Source organism: Agelaius phoeniceus, chromosome 7 (genome assembly GCF_051311805.1).
Source record: "Agelaius phoeniceus isolate bAgePho1 chromosome 7, bAgePho1.hap1, whole genome shotgun sequence".
Taxonomy (NCBI): Eukaryota; Metazoa; Chordata; class Aves; order Passeriformes; family Icteridae; genus Agelaius; species Agelaius phoeniceus.
This window is the reverse complement of record NC_135271.1, coordinates 39,558,397-39,578,329: the sequence shown is the minus strand read 5'-3', so window position 1 is coordinate 39,578,329 and position 19,933 is coordinate 39,558,397. Positions and strand designations below refer to the sequence as shown.

At 46.7% G+C, this 19,933-nt stretch overlaps 1 protein-coding gene across 6 annotated transcripts in view; it reads left to right on the top strand.

Moving 5' to 3' along the window:
* The first annotated feature begins 2,003 nt into the window (after positions 1-2,003).
* Positions 2,004-19,933, top strand: part of LOC129122652 (uncharacterized) — a 45,253-nt gene continuing 27,323 nt past the window's right edge. For 2 of the 6 annotated variants that reach the window (XM_077181640.1, XM_077181639.1), the window contains exon 1: positions 2,014-2,175. Coding sequence is in view for 2 of the 6 variants with exons in the window: in XM_077181641.1 (XP_077037756.1) it covers positions 2,621-2,667 (47 nt within the window). In the remaining 4 variants the exon portion in view is untranslated. Of the gene's footprint in view, positions 2,176-2,273; positions 2,668-19,933 lie in introns of those variants that run through there. The other 4 variants (XM_054636594.2, XM_077181638.1, XM_077181642.1 and 1 more) reach the window with 3 other exon arrangements.

The window sequence follows — 19,933 nt, the reverse complement described above, 5'->3', positions numbered from 1 at the left end:
CTGGACTGTGCCCCTTTGGGTAGCAAGCAGGCTTGACTTGTTAGGCTAAAGACAGACCCTGCTCACCCAGAGGAGTTCTGGGGGTCCTCTCCACACTGGTGGGGTGACATTCCTGGGGGATACCTGCAGCAAGGCAAAGGCAGAGGTGGAGCCCAACCTGTGAAAGCAGTGGCGCTCAGGTAATTAAATATTGATGCTGTCTAAGCTGGCCTGTGGGGGCGATTGAGCTGAATTGCAGGTTTCTGTTGCTGTGATAAATTGGACCAATTTGTCATGTGGTTTTGTTTCTTCCCTCCCTTAAGTAAAGCTATACAGGAACATTATTGCTATGGCTTCAGCAGCAGCAAACAATCTGGAAAACAAAATCCTCTGGTGGATATGGATAAAATGGGAGCAAAGGCAACTGTTCTTCTGCCAAAGGTGCCACCAAAGTCATGGAGCTGGAAGAAGGCAGCGAAAAGAACAAAACAAACAAACAAAACATTACTCAGCCCTTTCAGAGACAGAGACAAAGTAGTGTCCTCTGCTAGCTCCTGCAATTGAGGAAAATTCCTGTTTATGCGGATAGATGCTTTTTTTTTTAGTATTAGCTGTAACTGGAGTCTGCAAACAACAGGATCTCCATCTCCTGCAGAGACACAGGCATACACTCGAGACTGTGCTGCTAAATCCAAGGGCGTCTTCTGGCCTTTCAGACTGGCTGTAACAGGAGCTCTGAGCTGAGGACAAGAGATAACCCTGATGCTATTTCACCCCTTGCCTCTGAGTCTTCTACTGCCCATTTCCATGGGAGCAGAATCTGGTACAAACATCTGCTCTCCACTGCAGAGTATCACATATATCGAGCACAAGGAGAGACAAAAGCTTTCTCTGAGTAGCGGAATCTGGTCTATTTATAAATTAGCATGCAACGGAAAAGGAGGCAGCTCATTGCAGGGGGAGCTGCAAAGACCATCGCAATAGATCTCCAAGTTCTCCTTATCATCCTTTACCGCACAATAACACCAGGTCATCCTCCAAGAGTCCTTGTGTCCAGTGAAAAACCCCTTAAGAAGGAGATTGTTTACTGACATGAGCAATATATGGGCCCAGATTGACCAAGGGGAACTAAAGGACAGCTGCCTCCCGTCCCGTCTCCCCTGCTCTCCCTGAAGGCAGGGCTGGGTTTACCTCAGGTGCCTTCTTGGGACAGAATGGCCAAGTCTGGCAGATGAAGACCAGGGACAGGACACCACAGCTCTGGCAGTTTTTCCCAGTTTTGCCAGAGAACATCTCTGTAACCTTGAGCACATTCTGTCTCTGTCTTTTCCTCTGACACGAGGCTTACTGAAGAGGTTTCATATGTTTTATTTGTAATTCGAGAGCGTTCAGTGGAGGATGCTGTGAGCCCAGTGCCACTGAAATCCCTTTCTACTAATGTTAATATGAGTTTGCCAGACCTCAGAAAGAAAAAAAATGTATAATCAGGTGTTGAACACATAGAAAGAGTTCAGGGTTGCTATGCTATTTATTTCTCTCCACAATCAACTTTTCTCTGCAGAATTTAGGTTTTTTTCTAATTGTCTTCAAACAGAAACAATGCCTTTACTTAGTCTGGATCACTTAACGAAACTCATGAATATGAGCAATTCTGATCAGGGACCTTCCTTTTAACATGTCTCACCAGTCCAGAGCCTGCCTGTTCACAACGAGATGAACACAGGCACACGTGTGTAAGTCCAGTAACAAGACCCAGCTCAGTCTAGCATTACATGATAGAGCCAATGAACTGCGGTACTTAATCCTAGAAACAATCAACATAACTATTAACTTGCCAAGTCCTTATGACTGAAAGGGAAGAGGTTCAAGCTGTCATGGTTATGCCTAAAATGAATGATCAATTAAAATACTTGTAAACGCAGGATACAATTAGTTCCTCACCCAGAACAGGGATAAACGGAGGCGTTACCACTGCCTTGGCTTTATTCTCACAGCAGCTCCCCTCTTTCCAGAGAGACTGCCCGTCACGTGTAGAGCCTGTGGCGGCTGATGCAGGAAGATAGTCAGGAGAGTCACCAGAGCCGTGCTTGCTGTAGGACAAAAGAACGTGCGATCTGTGACCGGAGATAGGGACTCCCGAGGTGGCCAGTCTAAAGAACAGCTGCCGGATATGGAAAATGAGGGATCCCAAGCACCGTAAGAGGAAGCCGAGGGCTAATCTAAACCGCGCTCGGAACTGCCCGGCACTGTGGGGAAGGAGGGGCGCAGGGCTGGGCAGAAAGGCGGGCGCCGAAAGACGAGCGCCTGAGGCCGAGGCTGCAGGGCCGTCTGCTCCCAGCCCCGCGGGGACCCCCCTGCCCTGCCCCGTCTCCTCAGCACCGCCCGCTCCCGGCCCCGGGGGACGCCCCGCGCTCTCCCCTCAGCCCCGCTCGGGGCGGGGCCCTCCGGGGTGCCCCCGCTCCTTCCCCTCAGGACCGCCCGCTCTGTCCCCTCGGCCCTGTCGGGGCGGGGCGCTGAGGCCGGTACCTCGCCCGAGCCGCGCCCGCCGTTGCCGTGGTGACGGGCTAAGCCGGGCCTGCGAGCGGCGGGCGCCGAGGGGCCGGGCCGGAGCCGACCCGCGGCTCGGCGCTGCCGGGCGGGCATGCACAACAAAGGCGGCGGGCGACGCGTCCCGGGCGGGCTCCGCAGGTAGGCAGGTGCGGGCGGCGGGCGGGCGGGTCCCTCTCGGCAGCCAGTCCCGCAGAACGTGTCCCCACCGCCCTTCTGTGAGGGGAGAGCGACCGGGGAGCGAGCTCCTTCTTCAGCCTCAGCCCCGGCCCCGCCGCACCTTGCGGGCGCGGGGCTGCAACAAAGGCAAATGGCTGCGTGGCGGGGAGGGCTGCGGGACCGCTCGTGGAGCGCTCTGTGATTTATCTGTGCGCTGGGTCTCGTTCCCCGGTCCAGCGGGGCCCCTCGGGTCCCACCGGCAGCTCGGCGCCCAGCGCGGAGACGGGAGCGGGGGATACACGCGCTTCCCAAGCCCTTGCACACCTGCCCCGGCTGACACCTGCTCGCTGCCGGGGCCCCGCATGTGCCCGCACCCCGCACTCGCTCGCTGCTCGCCCCAGCAGCGGGGGCTCCGCTGGCACGGCACGGCACGGAGCGCTCTGCTCTGCCCGGGAGCTGGTCCGGGCGAGGCCGGCCGCTGCTCTCGGCTCCTGAAACTGCACCCGCAGGGACAGAGAGCTTTGCAGGCGGCAGGATAGAGCCTTGGAGGGGCCTGGGGGCTTTTTGTCCCGTGCAAGGTGGGATATTTTGTGCTGGTACGGTACTAGGCTGAGCTCAATCGTTGGGAAAGGGTGGCTGGGCAGCACCTGGCTCTTTAAATCTTCGAGGTCCCAGTGAGTAATTTCTTAATTAATTTCCGTGTGATTTCAGCTCCAAGACGCATTCTCCCAAATTCATAATAGGTTCTGATACCTGAGGTGTTAGCAGGAGCATCTGTTTGAATCCAGAGAGGTAGAAGTTTTACTGCATTATTGAAAACAGAATTCCCTGGAGGAAAATCTCTAAAATCTGCTCCTACCATTTACACTGCAGCGAGGCAGCACTGGGTGCATCTACACTTTAACCTTTCCTCATTTCCTAGTAATTATGGCACTGAAAAGCATTGTAAACAACTCTGCTTGTTTGTTGGTATTATAGTAAGGCCTGAGGGCTTGGTAGTGGTTTCTTTCAGTCATGGTTCTCAAAATGCTTCACAGACATCAAATAAGACTGGGAGCACTGCTGTAAATCTGAGGAGGTTTTATTGATCTCATTTTACAGATGAAGGAGCAGATAAGAGTCCTAGAAAGATTTAAGTCAAATCCAGAACGTAAGCACAGATTCAAAATTCCCTATTTAGGGTGCTGTTCCCCACCTTACTTTAAAAATTTTCCTCCTAATTTCACTGGCTGCTCCATGAGATGGTTTGGGCGCTGTCAGCCACGTACTCTCTGGGATTTTGAGATACTGCTCTTGCATATTGCCAAAAGTGATGCACCTTTAGTGCCATACTGTTGAGAATAATGGTTTCTGAGTAAAACAAGTCTCTCTTATTTGGTTTGTGCTGAGGTAGAACCCAAGAGCTCTGTCATGAACAAGGATGCATTAGGCAAGGCATTGTGCATCCAGACAGCAAAGCTTACACAGAGCTGATGAGCCAGATACAGAAAGCCTGGGTGTCTGCTGTGGTTTCTTTGGCAGAATCCCTCAAAAGGAGACATGGTCTCTCCTCACTAAGGCTCTTTGAAGGGTATATTGCCAAAAGCAAAATAAGTGATTCCTATTGTGCCTGCAACTGCAAAGACTCCTGATCCTAGCCTGGTTTTTGAGTTTGTCCACTTGCTTGCATGGCCCAGACAGGAGATGGACTGTCTGAGATCAGGTTCACATCCTTAGGCATTGTTTATATTGATCTTCTTTAAGGCCTTTAGCCAGAGAACCCCAGCTGCAGTCTCAGATTTAAGGCTTGCCTCTGTCTGTAGAGCACTGTACAAGATAACAACGGTAGCCCCAAAGCACTTATAAAGTTTTAAGCTCCTTAAGCTTCATCTGTGTAAGAAAAGCCTACTGCACACTGGGTGATGATGCACAGCTCCCTGTAGTCACGGAGAAAAGGGAAAGGAATGCTTTTATGGATTTTCTGAGTTTATTATCCATTGCGAGCTTGCTGAGTCTGATTTAGTCTAACAAGATAGTCTGGAAATCCTGATTTCTTAATATTTAAGTTTGTAGGAGATCAAGTTGCACTTCAAATACAGCTTCTCCAACTAAACAGTTACCATCCAACTTCAAACACCTCAGTGATGCAGGTGCAAGAAGCATTGCTGATTGATGGCAGGCAAGATATAGCATCACAGTTGGTTTCCTTTCCAGTGTTTCCGAGGACAGTTCTTTTAGAGGAGAGACAGCAAGCATAGCTCCAGGGCCTCCATGCCTGGGCATCAGCCAATTACTGTCATATCAGATTAGCCCTATGGCACATCAGCACACATTTATGTTAATACAGATGCAACATGACTGTTCCATAGTATTGATGGAATTATTGTGTTTACAGCCCTATAACATGACTAATTGAAAGGGAGGTTCTGATTACAAAACCATGGACTTCAGAGGTGATTTCTTCTGCAGCTTTTGAATGGGCCAGTTTGGAACTAAGAAATAAACTACTAGAGAACATAACCCAGTTTTTATTTTCCATTGATGAAGTTACCCTTTTGGCAAGCTCTTAGGGAAAAAAAATCCTCTATCATAAAAGAAACAGGAAGATCTTAACAGTTTTTTTCCACCTTGCCAAGATCCTGTTGCAGTATAACCTGTGCTGCTGTAGCTGTTTTCTTGGCCTGCAACAAAAGATCTGACCTGCCTGTGTCCTGCAGGAGTGTAGCCCTTGGAACCAGCCTGGAGATTTCCTCAGCTGCCACTGCAGTGAGCACATTCTCCTTGTCCAGAGCAGCTTGGCAGCAGCAGTTGTGGGTATTAGTGAGATGAGGAGGCATCACATGCAGTGCTCCATAGCCAGGATTGGAAAGCTGTCCACAGCTTGATGAGTTTTCTGCTCCCATGTTACCTGCCAGCATTCAAGGGATGCACCCGTTTGTGTCTGGGAATAAAATGGGTACCTCTGGCCAACATCTCCCCAAGTTTTGCAGTCCCTGCTTCATAATTAGCCCAGTCTCAGCTTCCATCTGCTTTTCACTTTGCAGTGGCCCTCACAGCTGGTTCCTGGCAGCCATTATCACCTTCCAGCACAGGAACAGCTTTAGCTCTGAGTCTTGGGAGGATGGACGGGGCTGTCAGGATCAGTGAGATAAGGAAAAATAACAGATAGAAAACAGGTACATGGGCACAGAGAGGGAAGGTGGGCTGAGAATGTATATGACAATGAGGGCAAAATGAAGTGACAACGTGGGAGGCACTGCAAATCCTGGGTCTTTGTGGGAGCACAGACAAAGTGGGATGTGGAGGGAGTCGGCTTGTAGGAACAGGGTTAGAGATCTCTGCTGCCAGAGACAGATTGCATTACAGCTGCCAGCCCCTGCCCAGGCTTCAGAATGTTCAGCCAGCCTGAGCCACTGCACAGGGCTGTGCAGCATTTGTTATTTTCCAGACATGCTCCTGTAAGTTACAGCAACAAAGGGTGAGTATCTCTGGGAACTGTGCGGGGGTCAGTAACCTTGTCCACAGCGCCGTCCCTGCTAGGGAAGGGCCCTGGGAAAACGGGTGGCACCACAGCAGGCACCAGCATCTGTTACATGAGGAGGAGTGATTTGCTGCTCAAGGACAGAAAGGACAGTGGAAAGTCTGTGATTTCAGAAATTAGTTATGAAAAGCTGGGATCCTCGGGCTGAGGTAATAAGAATAGCTGGAGAATTAGGCAATTCCCATATTCATGAGCTGACTGCAGTCCCTTTGCCAAGGCTGTATTAAATACACCAAGGGGCAGAGGAGTTTTCTGGCTTTGCTAACAGCTGCTTCAAGGTGAAGCACAAGGGGAAAAAAAAATCTCCACTGTCTGCTGATATTCCTTTTGCCATGTAACATCTCAGGGCCCTTTGCAGCCCTTTTGAAACCTTTGTTTATTTTCACATTCTAGAAATAACTTTTTTGGGAACTCAGTGGTACCTGTCCTAAGGATTTCTCTCCAGAAAGGGACTAAAGGTTCTAAAGCTTTTGAAATAAACCCTGCCCTAGATGGGAAATCAAGGAGCAGCAGTAAATTTTTTCTTACAAAGGAAAAACATGGCTTTGTTTGGTTTTTAGCTAGAGAGAGTGTCTACGCCCTTGCCTTTTCTGCTGTTGAAATGCTTAAAGATATGTGTAAGCAGAAATCCATTTTTCCTTTGGGATATGAAGCTTCAGCAGATGGTGGTGGGAGTTTGCAGGCTCGGTTCTTTGTCAGTGCTTGCAGAAGCAGCCTGACACTGCACTAGCTGTGGATGCAGTGCTAGAGCTGCTCCAGTCAGACACTGCAGCCCATCTTGTGGCTTCCCTGGCGTCTGGGAGCAGTGCTGGCAGTCTCCTGTCAAAAGTAATTTGTTTACCACACAGCAATCCTACTGTTTCTGTAGGCATGTTTAGGAAGCCAGTTAGCAACTGAAAGATGACAGTGGCTTTGACCACAATCAAGTGATTCACAAGACTCAGAGTACACACAGCTGAACTTTTCATGCAAGGTTCTTCTCTGAGGAAAAAGGGAATTAAAGACCCTCAGACACTGAGCAGAGACAGCTCCATTCAGACCTAGCACAGAAGTGATACACATTAATTTCTACTATCACAGCCTGTTAGAGCTGTTATGTCAGATTTATTTGCTGGCTTCCTAGCTTGTTGAAAGGACAACTTCCCTACCATTCCCTCTACTCGAGTCCTTGCTTATCTTAAGGATCATTACATCTCAAGCATCTTTCTCAATAAACACACCTTGCAGAGAGGTCTAGAGACAGAGCAGTGGGTCAGAGTTTGGCTGGAGTGGAATTAGCACTAGCCATGGCTGGTACTGGATTGAAGCTGAGGCCCCTTGACCAAAAGGGTTTCAGTGCCTGGAGATATCAATCAGCCATGTGCTGAAATACTGCTGTTGTTTGTGGTGGTGTGGCTGATCCTTCCAGCCTGCTTCTAGGAGTAGACAAAAGCAGCCCCTTCCAAGAGGAGGTCTGTCTTGAAAGAGCCTTTCCAAGAAAGAGCCTTGTAAGAACCTGGGAGGTAACTGCTTCTCATAAAGAATCAATAGAGTTTCACTATCAATCTGTGCTCTGGTAGTTTAACCTGAAAAAAGCCCCTCAGGCCTGAACTGAGACGTCTCAGTTACAAGCAGATGAGAGCACTCCCTCAGGAGTCCTGGTTTGTGGTGCTTAACTGTTTTGCACTGATGTGCCCCTTTTTTTACCACAGCTGTTGCAACAGCTCTGTTCTCTGTGGACAGTCAGGGCTCAGGTTTCCACAACACAAGATAAGCTGTCAGTAAGCCCCAGTGTGGCACTTCTCCTCCTATTTAAGGGCTAGATACAGCTTTGGAAATTGGTGATTTATGATTGCAGAAGCCATATTACCTGCAGTGGGTAGACCTCACAACACAGTACTTCAGCTTCCCTAAAAGCTTGGTATCACTGAAAACAAGCATCAACCTAAGTCACAGGAGGAAAAAAGAAATAAAAAGAAAATCTGTTTTTGAAAGAGGAATGGGTAGGCCATGGATTCCTTTTGATAAGCAGCCTCTGAGCTGATCAGCTTTTTAAGATTAAGGTGCACAGCTTGCTTGTTTGACCTGCCACTGGAGTTTTGGAGCACCTTCCAACAAAGAGTCAATGTCTCATTCATGGCTCTGAGAACCAGGTCTGCCAATTCAACAGCCAGTCCTGTCCTCAGTGAGGATCTTCTGCCCTTTATTCTGCATTCTGTTCTTACCTGGGTACCACAGAGCCATGTTCCCAAGGGTGGCAGTCATTGCTTGTCTACACAGTGCTGTGATACTTCTGGTCATATGCAGACAGTGGAGCCATAACTCTGCAACACTTTTTATTCTGGCTCTCAGCACACTCCTCAGGCTATTCTTCATTACAGCAGTAGCATGAAGTAAATCCATTAAACAGAGCTAACCCGGCCAGAAGCAGCTGCAGGCATTAGCATAGCCCACAACCACATCAGCAATCCTGTTCATGCTTACAAGAGTGCAGCATACATTAATGCATACCTTAGATTTTTTTTTTCATTTAGGATGGCTTTTGACCTTCATAGGAAGAAGATCCCTACTCCCCCTGGCCTGTACAAAGGGATGAGACTCAGAAACTTTATTTCCTCTTTGCCTAAAAGCCATTCTTCTACCTGTATCTCACCTCCTATAAAGAGTGTTAGAGCACAGTCCCTTTTGAGTGAAGTAATATTCATATCAAAACTCCAGTTGTACCTCAAGCTAACTCTACCTCAAAGAGCAACCCCTTTGAAGAATATATAAATATCATACAAATCAGCTCAAAGTTGTTGTAATAGGAAAGCAGATGAGATTTATATATCTGGAGAGAAGGTCTGCTATTTTCAGATGGAAATTAGAAAAATGAGGGAGAGATTGGCCACTAGATAGGTACTTATTAAGGGGCAGATTTCTGTTTTCTTTCCTTACTGGATTGTTTTGCAAGATGCAAGCACCTGTTTTTGGTGAAATGTTGAAGCACATTCTGTGATAATATGGCTGTGACTTTTAAGGTGCTGAAGACTTTTAAGAATGAGGCTTTTGTGCTGTTCATTGGTGAATCTGAACATGGTTACAGATGTGGATATGTGGTAATAAAGTGGTTGAACTTCTGAAAGGCATACTGGGGTAAGGCCAGGTCAAGTGAGACCTCCACTTTTGCAGACAGTGAATAAGATCATGATATATCTGGAAATACAACTCCTAGTCCATGGTTCCACCTGCAGGACCATAGTACACCAATTTGTAAAACAGCATTAACAAACCACTTTGGATTATTATCTCTGTAGATTACCATAATTATTATATGGTAAACATGTCCATGTGGAAGAGCCCTCAGCAGCACTATGTGTGTGCAGACTGGTGTTTGCCACACATGGTATTTGGTAGCTGCATCATCCTGCTGACATTGGCATGGCTTCTGTAGGTGGAAGCCACACACAGGGTGGGGTGACAGGAGATAAGAGGTTCATAAAGGTGAAAGCTGGACAAGCACGCTGAGATGAAATCTTTTGCTACACATCATCTGTAGGACTTCCCCAGATTGATTTGTTCCATCCAGTGCCTCTCTCTTTTAATGGCAGTTTCCAGCTGAACCAAACTGCATGTACAGCCCCATGCCACTGGCTGTCACCATCAGTTGCCTCTGGGTGCCAGTGTGGCAGCTGCACCGCTGCTTCACGCTGCAGTGCTGGGTAGTTGGACACAGTGCTGTGTGCAGTGATGAGGAACGTGCTGCCTGTGCTTCACACATCTCCTTCCACTCAGTGGGAATCAGGTGCTCCACTGAGTCATGACAGTGCCTCAGCTGTGGGGCAGCAGGGCCTCTCACAGAGTCAAGGTATCAAAGTTTGGGCAGTGAATGCTGCTTCAGGTTGAATTCCTACCTTATAGCACAGCTCCAGATCATAATTGACACAGGACTGGAGCAGAGCTGTAATGGGAGTGCAGGCGGCTGTGGCTTTGGGGAAGGTGATATTCCTCCTTCAGCTTCTTCATCAGGGATGTGTGTGGGTCAAAGGATAAGGAGTTTGTGGGAAAGCACAGAGAGATGGGTTGAGAGTCTTATCAGGCAACAGGATAGCAGAAGGTGCTCTGTGGCGGGAAAAGGCATTTCTTTAGCACCTAAGAGAGTGTGTGTAGCATGAGTGGCTGTGCTTGGGAGTGGGGAGGAGAGAGGAGTGCAAAGGTAGCGGGCTAACACAGGAGAGCAGGGAACAGGCAGGATGAGGTGACAGCCAGAGCTGATGAATGGAAGTTGTGTGTTGGCTTGGGAAGTCCTTGAATGGGAGCCCCACATACAAATGCCTGGAGCTTTTGAAAGTCAGCACATCAAGCACCAAAGCAGCAGCTGTGCAGCATGACTCCACATGAGGAAGAGCAAGCAGCAGAATGCCTGGCTCCTAAAGAGGTTTGGCTCTTACTCTACCCTATCCACTCTGCCCATTTTGCCATTCCTGCTGCTGTTGGAAATACATAGCATCTGGAAAAAGCAATGCCCTTGTACAGTGCCTTTGGCTTCAGGAGAGTTCCTACAGTGTTGAATTCGCCCCATAGATTTTAATTACTCTCCACTGTGATAGTAATGGGAGCCAGTGGAATTGTACTGATTTTATTTCCTTTTAATTTGTTATGATGCTCTGGATGCAGATTAACTTTCCCAGCTCGATACATATTATTGATTCATTCTGCCTCATGTTGCAGTAAATGGCTTGAAGAGGGCTGGGCTGATTTCACTGTAGCTTATCCTGGTAGCTCTGTACCCCATGCAGTGTCCTCCTCACACTGGCAGTAGCAAAAATCAAGTATCCTTGCTTGCTTCCAAGCAGGTTGTTTACATCCATGCAAATGAGGGCAAGCACTAGCCTGTGGTACTGCTTCTCTGTATGCAATAGTCTGGGTCTCCCAGCTGCCTTTCTGTTTGATGTACTGACTGTGAGGACAGATGAGTGGTCATCAAAGCTGCTTGTGTGGGACTACACCCTACACACAGATCCTCCTCCACTTTATTTGGAAAAAGACCCAGCACGCCTTGATGCAGAGTATTTAACATCATCTTACATCACTGAAGTTATAATGGAGATGAGAAATTGAGTCAGTATTCTCTTAATACAAAACCCTCACAGAGGTTGAGATCAGGAGGCTGAGACAGTGTCTTGCTGCTTGTAACAGGCATCACTACAAGATGATCTGCAGTCTCATTATCAGGAATTTGCTCCACAGGCTCAGTGGCACCCCTGGCTCAGTGGAGCCAGGCTGGGCGTGCCAGTGCACTGGTGCAAGTGCATGACCAGCCCCAGCCAGGAACCACCTGTTATCTCTGCACTGCACAACCTGCTGCTCCCAGCTCCTGGTGGTTTTCTGGCCATGGCTGCAGACCTGGTGCTCCACCTAATTGAGTCAGCTCACAGGGCACTGCAGTGCTTGGAAGCAGTAGGGGTGTCTTCTGTCCCCCAGGGTATTCCTATCCTACATCATCTTGGATGGGAGAGATTCAAAAAGAAAGACAGAAGTTGGACTCAGCAGTCCTACATCCCTCCACATGCCAGCCCATTGGCACAGACTGCAGCAGGAATCCTGGTGTTCCAAAGGTCATCTTAAAAAGCTTCCTTATCCACAGCCATGCTCAAACCACTACTCTGTGGTATTCTAACTCTGTGTGTCCTTAGAGCATGAGACCTCTGTGCCCCTCAGCGAGTCCAGAGGGACACTGACTGCATTGCCTGAGTGTCACATCACCAGTCAGAGGCCATTGGGTGTCCACATGCAGTCATTGCACTGCCAGTGAGTAGCCCAACAGGTCAGTGATTATTGTCTGGTTGCTGGTGATGGTTATCAGTGCCTTGGAGCCATTCCTTGGAGCAGAAACTGAACCTAGGCCAGAGTAGCTTTGCCTGAAATTAAAGTCTGAACAGTCCCTTCGGATGTGAAATGTTACTTGCTTCTCTTGCAAAATAATCCACCAGTTCTGTGGACAGCTCTAATGCACAGGAAGATGTGCACTGACCCTGCAGCCCTGCGCAAGATCTGACAGCGTAGACGTAAATATCAGTTGGTTGTGTCGCACAGCTGACTCCAGGACTTGGAGCCTATATCCAGTTAAAGCAGCCAGGCAATTAAATCAAATTGTTGAGTCTGGTCTTAACCTCGTGCATGTCAATATGGCTGTTGAAGCTGCAGAGGAAGCCTCAAATTTCTCTCAGTGAGTTTGCCCTTGCACCCTTTATCTCCATCTTGCAGAAGATGCATTTCCAAACTTTTCTGTGTGTACTTTGTCCATAGAAGCATGGTGGCAGCAATCTTCTGTTTTCCTTGATCTCCAAAGATACCCTGTGCATCCACCTGCCAACATCCTGCATATGTGGGCCCCTGAACAGTGAGGAACATCTCTCACCAGCTTCGTGGAAGATACTGGGCAAAATATTTGGAAAATGCATTATAGAAGATCGGAAAATAGCATTAAGCAGAAAAACTGAGGTGAATTGGGGCACGGTGAAAAGTCAGATACAGAGGATTAGATCCCAAACCTCATCATCCTAGGGAGTTTGGGGCTGAATCCTGCAGACCCTCAGCCATGGACACCCATCACACATTAGCCCAGCAGTGTCACTGTGTCCTTGTACCTGGCAGCACTTCCCCAGGATGCTTGGCATTCATTTAGGAGGAGTAAAAGCTTTGGGGCCTAGTGATTCACCAGAGAAGGTTCTTATGCTGCCTTAGGCAGAGCAGTACAAATACAGGTTTTTGGCTTAGTTCCACCATATCCTTAGAGGAAATAGAAAAGCATTTAACATTTCTTTTTCTTTTTTCTGTATAGACAAAGCCAGGTTTCTCACTTAGCTGGGCCATCAGTGGCACTGAGTGTACCTTCAGCACAGCAGCACCAAGGACAGAACTGGAAGACAGGCCCTTTTACTCCCTCACTTGTACCCCAGAGAAACAAATGTGTCTCTTCAGGCAACTTACAAACTCTTTTGTGAACCCAGCCACTCCAGTGTCCCCAGATTTCTAGCCGACTCAATTTAATCTATTTTATATCTCTTAGGTTAAAAAAAAACCAAAACAACAAACAAACTTTAAGAAAAACGTATAAGTTTTCCTGCTCTTGATTTATACCATTTGCCTTCCTTTGTGTCTGGAGTAAGAAGTAGGTTGCTTTGTGCCCTTCTCTTTTTTCCACTGTTTAGGCTGGGAAATGAACTCTAATCCAGCTAAAATCAGGTGTATATTTGAACAGGCTTCAGCTTCCACCCTTCCCCAGAAGGGTTTGCATTGAAATGGCTTTTACTATCTTTCTGAAAAAAAAGGGATTGTGTTGGAGCTGGTAAAACTCTTGCTTCCCTACTTCTCTTGCAGTCCCTACCTCACAGAATCACTTGAAAGGAAATGGCATTTCCTCCAGGACTTGTGATTTTGTGGGGTTTTTTTTGTTGGTTTGGGTTTTTTTAATAATAAAGTCCTTTACTCTTACCTCCCAGTGGGAACTCCCCAAAGTACTCTCACCTGAGTGTACCTCAGGGATGATGCCTTGCTTAGAGAAAATGCTATAAATACCAGCTGGTCTCCTGCAGGAATAAAGCAAAGGAAACCACATAGCAACTGCTGTTGTCTGGCAGGTCAGAGGGCACTGTGCCTCCTAAACCAGCTCCCAAGGGAATTGTGCCTAGTCAGGTGCCCTTTCCAGGAGAGAACAGATGGCTCTTAAAAAAGAAAAAAAAAGGCAAGAAAGAAGGAAAATAAGAAGAAAACAGTGTTGAAAGATCAAAAGCAGCTGCAAAGACAGAACTGCACACAGAGTTATGCTGGTGGTGGGTAAAGAGAGGCATGTGTGGGTCATGGGCTGTTCTTCTGAAACCATAGTTCTGTCCTTGCCACGTCAGAGGGGAAGGCACAGTGTCTCTCAGGGCATATGTCCCTGGGCCATGCCAGCTTGTGCTCAGACAGTGGCTTGGAGCTCTTACAGCTGAGCACAGGTCTCAGAATTAAGTTAATTTCAAGTGATTACACTTCAGTTTTAGGAAACCTTGCCTGACCTTCCTTGGTTCTCAGAGACTGCCAGGAGAGTTCTTGCAGATTCTGGAAGGTAGTTTTATTTTGGCCTCTTACAGGTAATGGAGCTGAAACACAGGAGTTGGAGTGTCTTGTCTCAGGAGATGGGGGAGCAGATACCAGTCTCATGTGTTACCAAGTTACAGTTTGTTCTCAGCATCTCCCACTCCGCAGCTGTGAGAGTTACAGTATTTGCTTCATTCACACACTTCAGGGTGAGAAGTCACAACTTCAGTTTGTGGCTTCTCCAAATGATCTTAACCTATGTCCACAAAAAGCTCAGGAGTGTAAATCAGCGTTGTGTGACCTCCTGCAGAAAGGCTGTTAACAGCAGGAAGAGAAAGTGCTGCCTGCATTTCAAGGCAAGGGTGAGTTGGCTTTAATTTTTAAAACACTTTCACAAGTGATTAATGCAGCAGTATTTTTGGAGAGGAGAGGAAAATGACAGTCTTCTGGTGCTGTGTCAAATGCCTTATGATGCCAGTGGTACATCAGAGTACCTTTACCAACATACTTCAGACACTGGCTAGAATCATCTGCTCTGGCTGAAGCAGGAATGGCATCTGGAAGTAAAATCTGGCATGAGGAAATCAACAAGGCATCACAATCTCTGTATTCATTAGGATCTTAAGTCAAAGGCTGTCTTGTGTTGAGCTGTCTTAAGGATCTAGAGGTGCTGTATCATCAGCACCTCACAAATTCCTAAGTGCCTGGTTGGGGACAAAGGAAGGCAATGCAAGCCAGAGCTGGAGCTGACAATAGTACTGGCTGTGAGGGCAGTTTCCATCATAACCAGCTGCAAAGAGAGAAAGTGATGGGCTTCAGGGAGGGTCCGTAACTGTGGATAGTGGAGACCCCGTACCAGCAGCTGTATGGAAGGGAAGCAGGAATATGTCCATTACATCAATTGGTTTTTCCTCTTTGTTTATTGACTACAATTCCTCTGACCTCTGCAGGAGGACATACAGGAAGAGGCATACCAGCCATCTTATTACAGTGCCTTATTTTGCTGCTGCTTTACATGTTCATCAAAGGTTTTACCATTGACATCAGTGGAGTTAAAAGGAGCTCTTGGTTTGTTAAGTGGGACCAGATTAAGTTAGCAGGATTCTGTTCCAGGGCTTCTGACATGCTTCCAAAACCCAGTCCAGCCACTGCCCAGGCTATGGGTAATTTGATTCTGCTGGTGCTGACAAAAGCCCTGAGCAGCAGCAGAGATTGCACCTCAAGAGCTGAGAACTCAAATAGTAGTGCTTACTTCTTAGTGTACCAGGCTGATTTATTTTCAAGCATAATGCTTACAACACCCTCAGACATCCCTAGCTTGTGGTGAATATTGAAAACTAAACCTGATTCCAGTAAGAATTGGGAAAAATGGAGCTATTATATTCTGCAGAAGTTGATGGCTGAGGCAGAATGTTTCATGCCCTGGCAAATATCAGTGACATTAGCAGGCTGGCTTCCATTTGAGAGACGTGGGTGATTTTCGCAGCTGGATGACCTCAGCACCAGGAGCCAGGGGCTCTCACTTCACATGGAGAAAGCCCTTCAATCTTTAACTAACCAATCTTTGACTTCATCTTATTTAAAGATTTTAGGCACTGTGCAGTGCTAAAGAGGATCTTGCTGATCTCCTGAGCTCCTATTACCTCAGCAGCAGCTGATATGTAATGAATTATTCAGGACTAGCCAGTTCCTTCATCAATTTTAATAAATCAAGTTTTCCACCGTGTCCTCAGCAGTGCTGCCAGCTGGGATGTGATGAGGTAAGCCCATTATTTCTTGAGGCCTTTTTCATTTGGTCCACGTTTACATACCTGAGGGCCTTGGTAATAACCAAGGGATTAGCAGCAGACAGTGCTAACTTGGGGCAGATCTACACGGAGCAGAAGAGACAGCAGAACTCCCCATCTCTCAGGAGATCACAAAGCTCTGTCTTTCCACAGGGAAGGTGGCTTTGCTTCTACAGAAACAGACTCAGCTGCTACATGCTGACCCCCAGAGCAGTGTCACCCTTCAGGCAGATGGCCTGGACACCACAGCAGCTGAGGGGCACTTCCCATCTTTCACATGGACTCACTCTCATGGCATTGTTCCTACATCTCTAATGTTTCTCCATGGCAGGTACACTGTGATGTTTATGAACCAATCCCATTTAGGAAGCACCTCTGTGGATCAGCCATCAATGTAACACATGCACACATTGCCCCACACAATTATTAATGTAAACACAAGCAGCACCTCTCCTACACTGCAGACATCCCATCCAGGCTGCTGATAAACTTCTTCACAGAGCAACAGTTCCACAGCCAACACTGAGCTGAGCTGGTGGCTGTTGTAAAGTGTCTTTCCTTGAACTCCTGCTCAAACTCAACAACAGAAAATGCTTCCTGACACTGAAGTGCTTGTAGCACTTTCTGTACATCTCTTGAATAGACAGGAACACACTTCTCTCTATTCACTATCAACCTCAATATTGCTCATTTTGTTTTTTGCTTCTCTTCTGGCCACATAGGAACCAATTTCATAATGGAGTCAAAGGCAAAAAGGTGCTCTTCATTCCCTGTAGAATTTATTTTTATTACATTGTGCTGCACTGCATAAAGAGGTAAGAAAGGAAGAAATGGGTCTATTTCTTCTCCTCTGTAAAATGCAGGTTACCCGAGATAGGGTATTTCTCCAGCCCAGATCCTGTAGAGGATTTAGCACTTATGGTCCCTCCTGTACACAAGACATGCAGGTTTTACTGGAGAGGAACAGAGCATTCAGACTAAACCCATTTCTACTATGGCTGCATCCAGCTCTGTATTCAGAGAACTTAAATTGTCATGAGGACACAGTCAGATAGCTGCACTTCACAGCACATGCAAGGAAGGCAGAAATCTCCATAGGTGCTTTTATTATCATGTATTTTAGGAGAGGGAAGATGAACTGCTGAGGAGGCGAGAGGCTGGACACAAGCAATGCTAAGAATGTATTGTTTACAGTCCTGGTGATAAATTCAGTGCATGGATTAGTCCATGAGTATCTAACCTGCAGCATCTCTGTGGTGCATCCTCTCATGAATGTGCTTCTGATGAGGCATCCAAGCAAAGCAGTTTATCCACAGAGCTGGCACCAAAGCTCTGTTTGATTGATGGATGAAAGACAGACCTTGCTAATGGAAGGTCACAGTTATGAGAGATTTATTGATTTGGTCTTTGGGGATGAACCATAGAAGAATAGCATCTAATTGTGAGAAGTATGAGGGTGGTTCCTTGCAGTGTATTAAATAACAATAGTCATATATCTGTGTTTTAAGAAGTGGGAAGGATGTTTGCAGATCCTGCAACCATTGCATCTGCTGCCTCTTCAAGTCTGCCTCACAAAGACATAGGGCTGTTTCCTATGCCTAAGCCATTACCCCTAATCACCACACCCCTCACTTCATTTATGGAGTTACACCATGCTGGTTTTTGGACCCAAAGTATTTCAGCTCCTTTATACCATCATTAATCCTGAAGCTCTTTAATTCTCCCTATGTCTTCTTCCCCCAGTCAGTTTTGTGCAATTCTTAGATGGTCATTTTTATTTATTACTTTCTACTTTCCCAGTGTTTACACACATAATATTCTAGTTTTCACTTTTCCAATAAACAAGAATCCTGTTTTTTTCAAACCAATATATTTACTTTCCTCAGCCACAGGATTGTGCCTATTTGAACATTTGGGGGGGGTAAAAGTTCCCAATTATCATTTGTATTTTTCTACTAAAATTTCCCTTCATTACCTGGCTCAGTTGTTCTCAGCTCTCTGAAGCTGACATTTTAGAGTTGTAATGAGGGGTAATTGGTTTGCACAGGGCTCTGTTTGCACACAGCAAATGTAACTGTGTAGTGATCATTGGTAACTAAGCAACCAGTTATGTTTTATTTCTGTGATCAATTCCTTGCTATCTGTCAAGATTAAGTCTAACACAGCATGTGTCCATAAGGGATACAACAATTTGTGGAGTTAAGAACCTATCATCTAAAAGACTAAGAGCAACAGCAGCACAAGGCCCCTGACTTACTGCTCTGACTGCAGTCTCTTAGAGACATGAAACCTTTTTCTTTCAGTGCATGGGAAATTTCAATGGTCTTAGAGTCTTGATGGTTTAAGTAGAAGAAATTCATTGGCTGCCACATTTTATTCCTGCGATTCAGGCAGTGACAGCCAACCTATATTTACCCTTTATCTGTTGCAGCAAGTTGTTAAGATTCAGAGGCTCTCTTTGACAGTCAGAAAGCCAAGTGGGACAGGCTTGAATTGCTTTGCTCCTACATCCTGGAAGGTCACCCAGCAGTGGTCGCTGCAGGGGAGCTTCAAAAACTCTTGATTTTCTGCTCACTCATTCCATGGGAACATTTGTTTCTTCTATTTAACTGTGGATTATACTCACCAATTTCAAGGACTTGGAAAACTCCTTGTCAGGAAGCAAGTAAGGATGGACATCTTCCTTCCAGGAAGGAAGGTGAGGTGGAAGCCAGACAACAGAGCAGGTTGAGATAGGAACCTTGGAAAAGGGGCACAGTCCCACTGCACCTAAACAGGAAAGGTAGAGTGGGTCCCATGATTGGATCTTTTTCATCCAAAAGGCCTCAGAGAAACCTGTAGTTCCAACACAGCTCTGATGTCACCAAAGAAGTAAAGCTAAGCAGGTCAGAGCAAGTGCAAGCCAAGTAAGGGCCAGGGCAAGGGCTTAAATGCAGCTCCCAGGCCAGTGGGGGCAGGAGCAAGGGTGAAGGTGCCAGATGAGACTGGTCAAAGTCATTAGTGGCAGCTGTACAACACTCCTCAGCCTAAGCTTGGATCTGCCCTGATACCCAAAATCTGTTCCAGAGGGATCACTAGGAGACATTTCATAGAAAATAAATCCATTTTAGCTTCATGCAAGAAAGAGAACGTGGTCCATCTGGAACAGTTTGTAACAACTCTTCCACCTCTGTCTATCTACAGCAAATGTTGTATGGTGCTTAGAAAGAAATCTTTAGAAGCTCCATCTCCAGACTCCATTTGCAAGTATCCTTGTTGCTGCTTGCTGAAAGGGGCCATATGGATTTTTTACTGAACATTGCATAAATGCTAGTATGCAAGTATATTTAGAGGTGACATATGGGCAGTAGTAAATGGAAATGAGTGAGGTTTTTGGTTCAGATTACACAGGCAAGTTCAGTGAAGCAGATGCACCAGTATGTTACTCAGGAAGCTTCATTATCTGGAGTCCCAGGTTCAGATCTTGATTGGGGTTTTTTTCTGCACCTGCTTGTGCTGGCTGACTTTGTTAACAGTACTGATGTTTGGCAGCAGATGTAGAAAATCTTGAAGACTTCAGCCATTGTAAGAAAAATCCCACAACATACAGTCTGATCTGGGTTATACTATAGGCTAGTCAGAGACAGCAACCTTTATTCTTTGGGGTCCTGTAGGTACAAAGGTAAATGTCAGAGTTATTTGCATCAATTTAGAAAAGTTATGTTGTAGTTTAGTAGCTGCCAGAGCAGCCTGCTATAGCTAGTAGATGTAGGAGATTGTTTTACTTTTGTTTGAATCCTTGCAGAAAACCAGAAAGTCCTGGGTGTGTGGGAGTTTGTGGGCTTCGGTGTCCCCGGTCAGAGAGGGTGGCACGATTCATACTGGCACAGTGTGTCACTGCTCCTGTTGTGCCTGCCCCAGC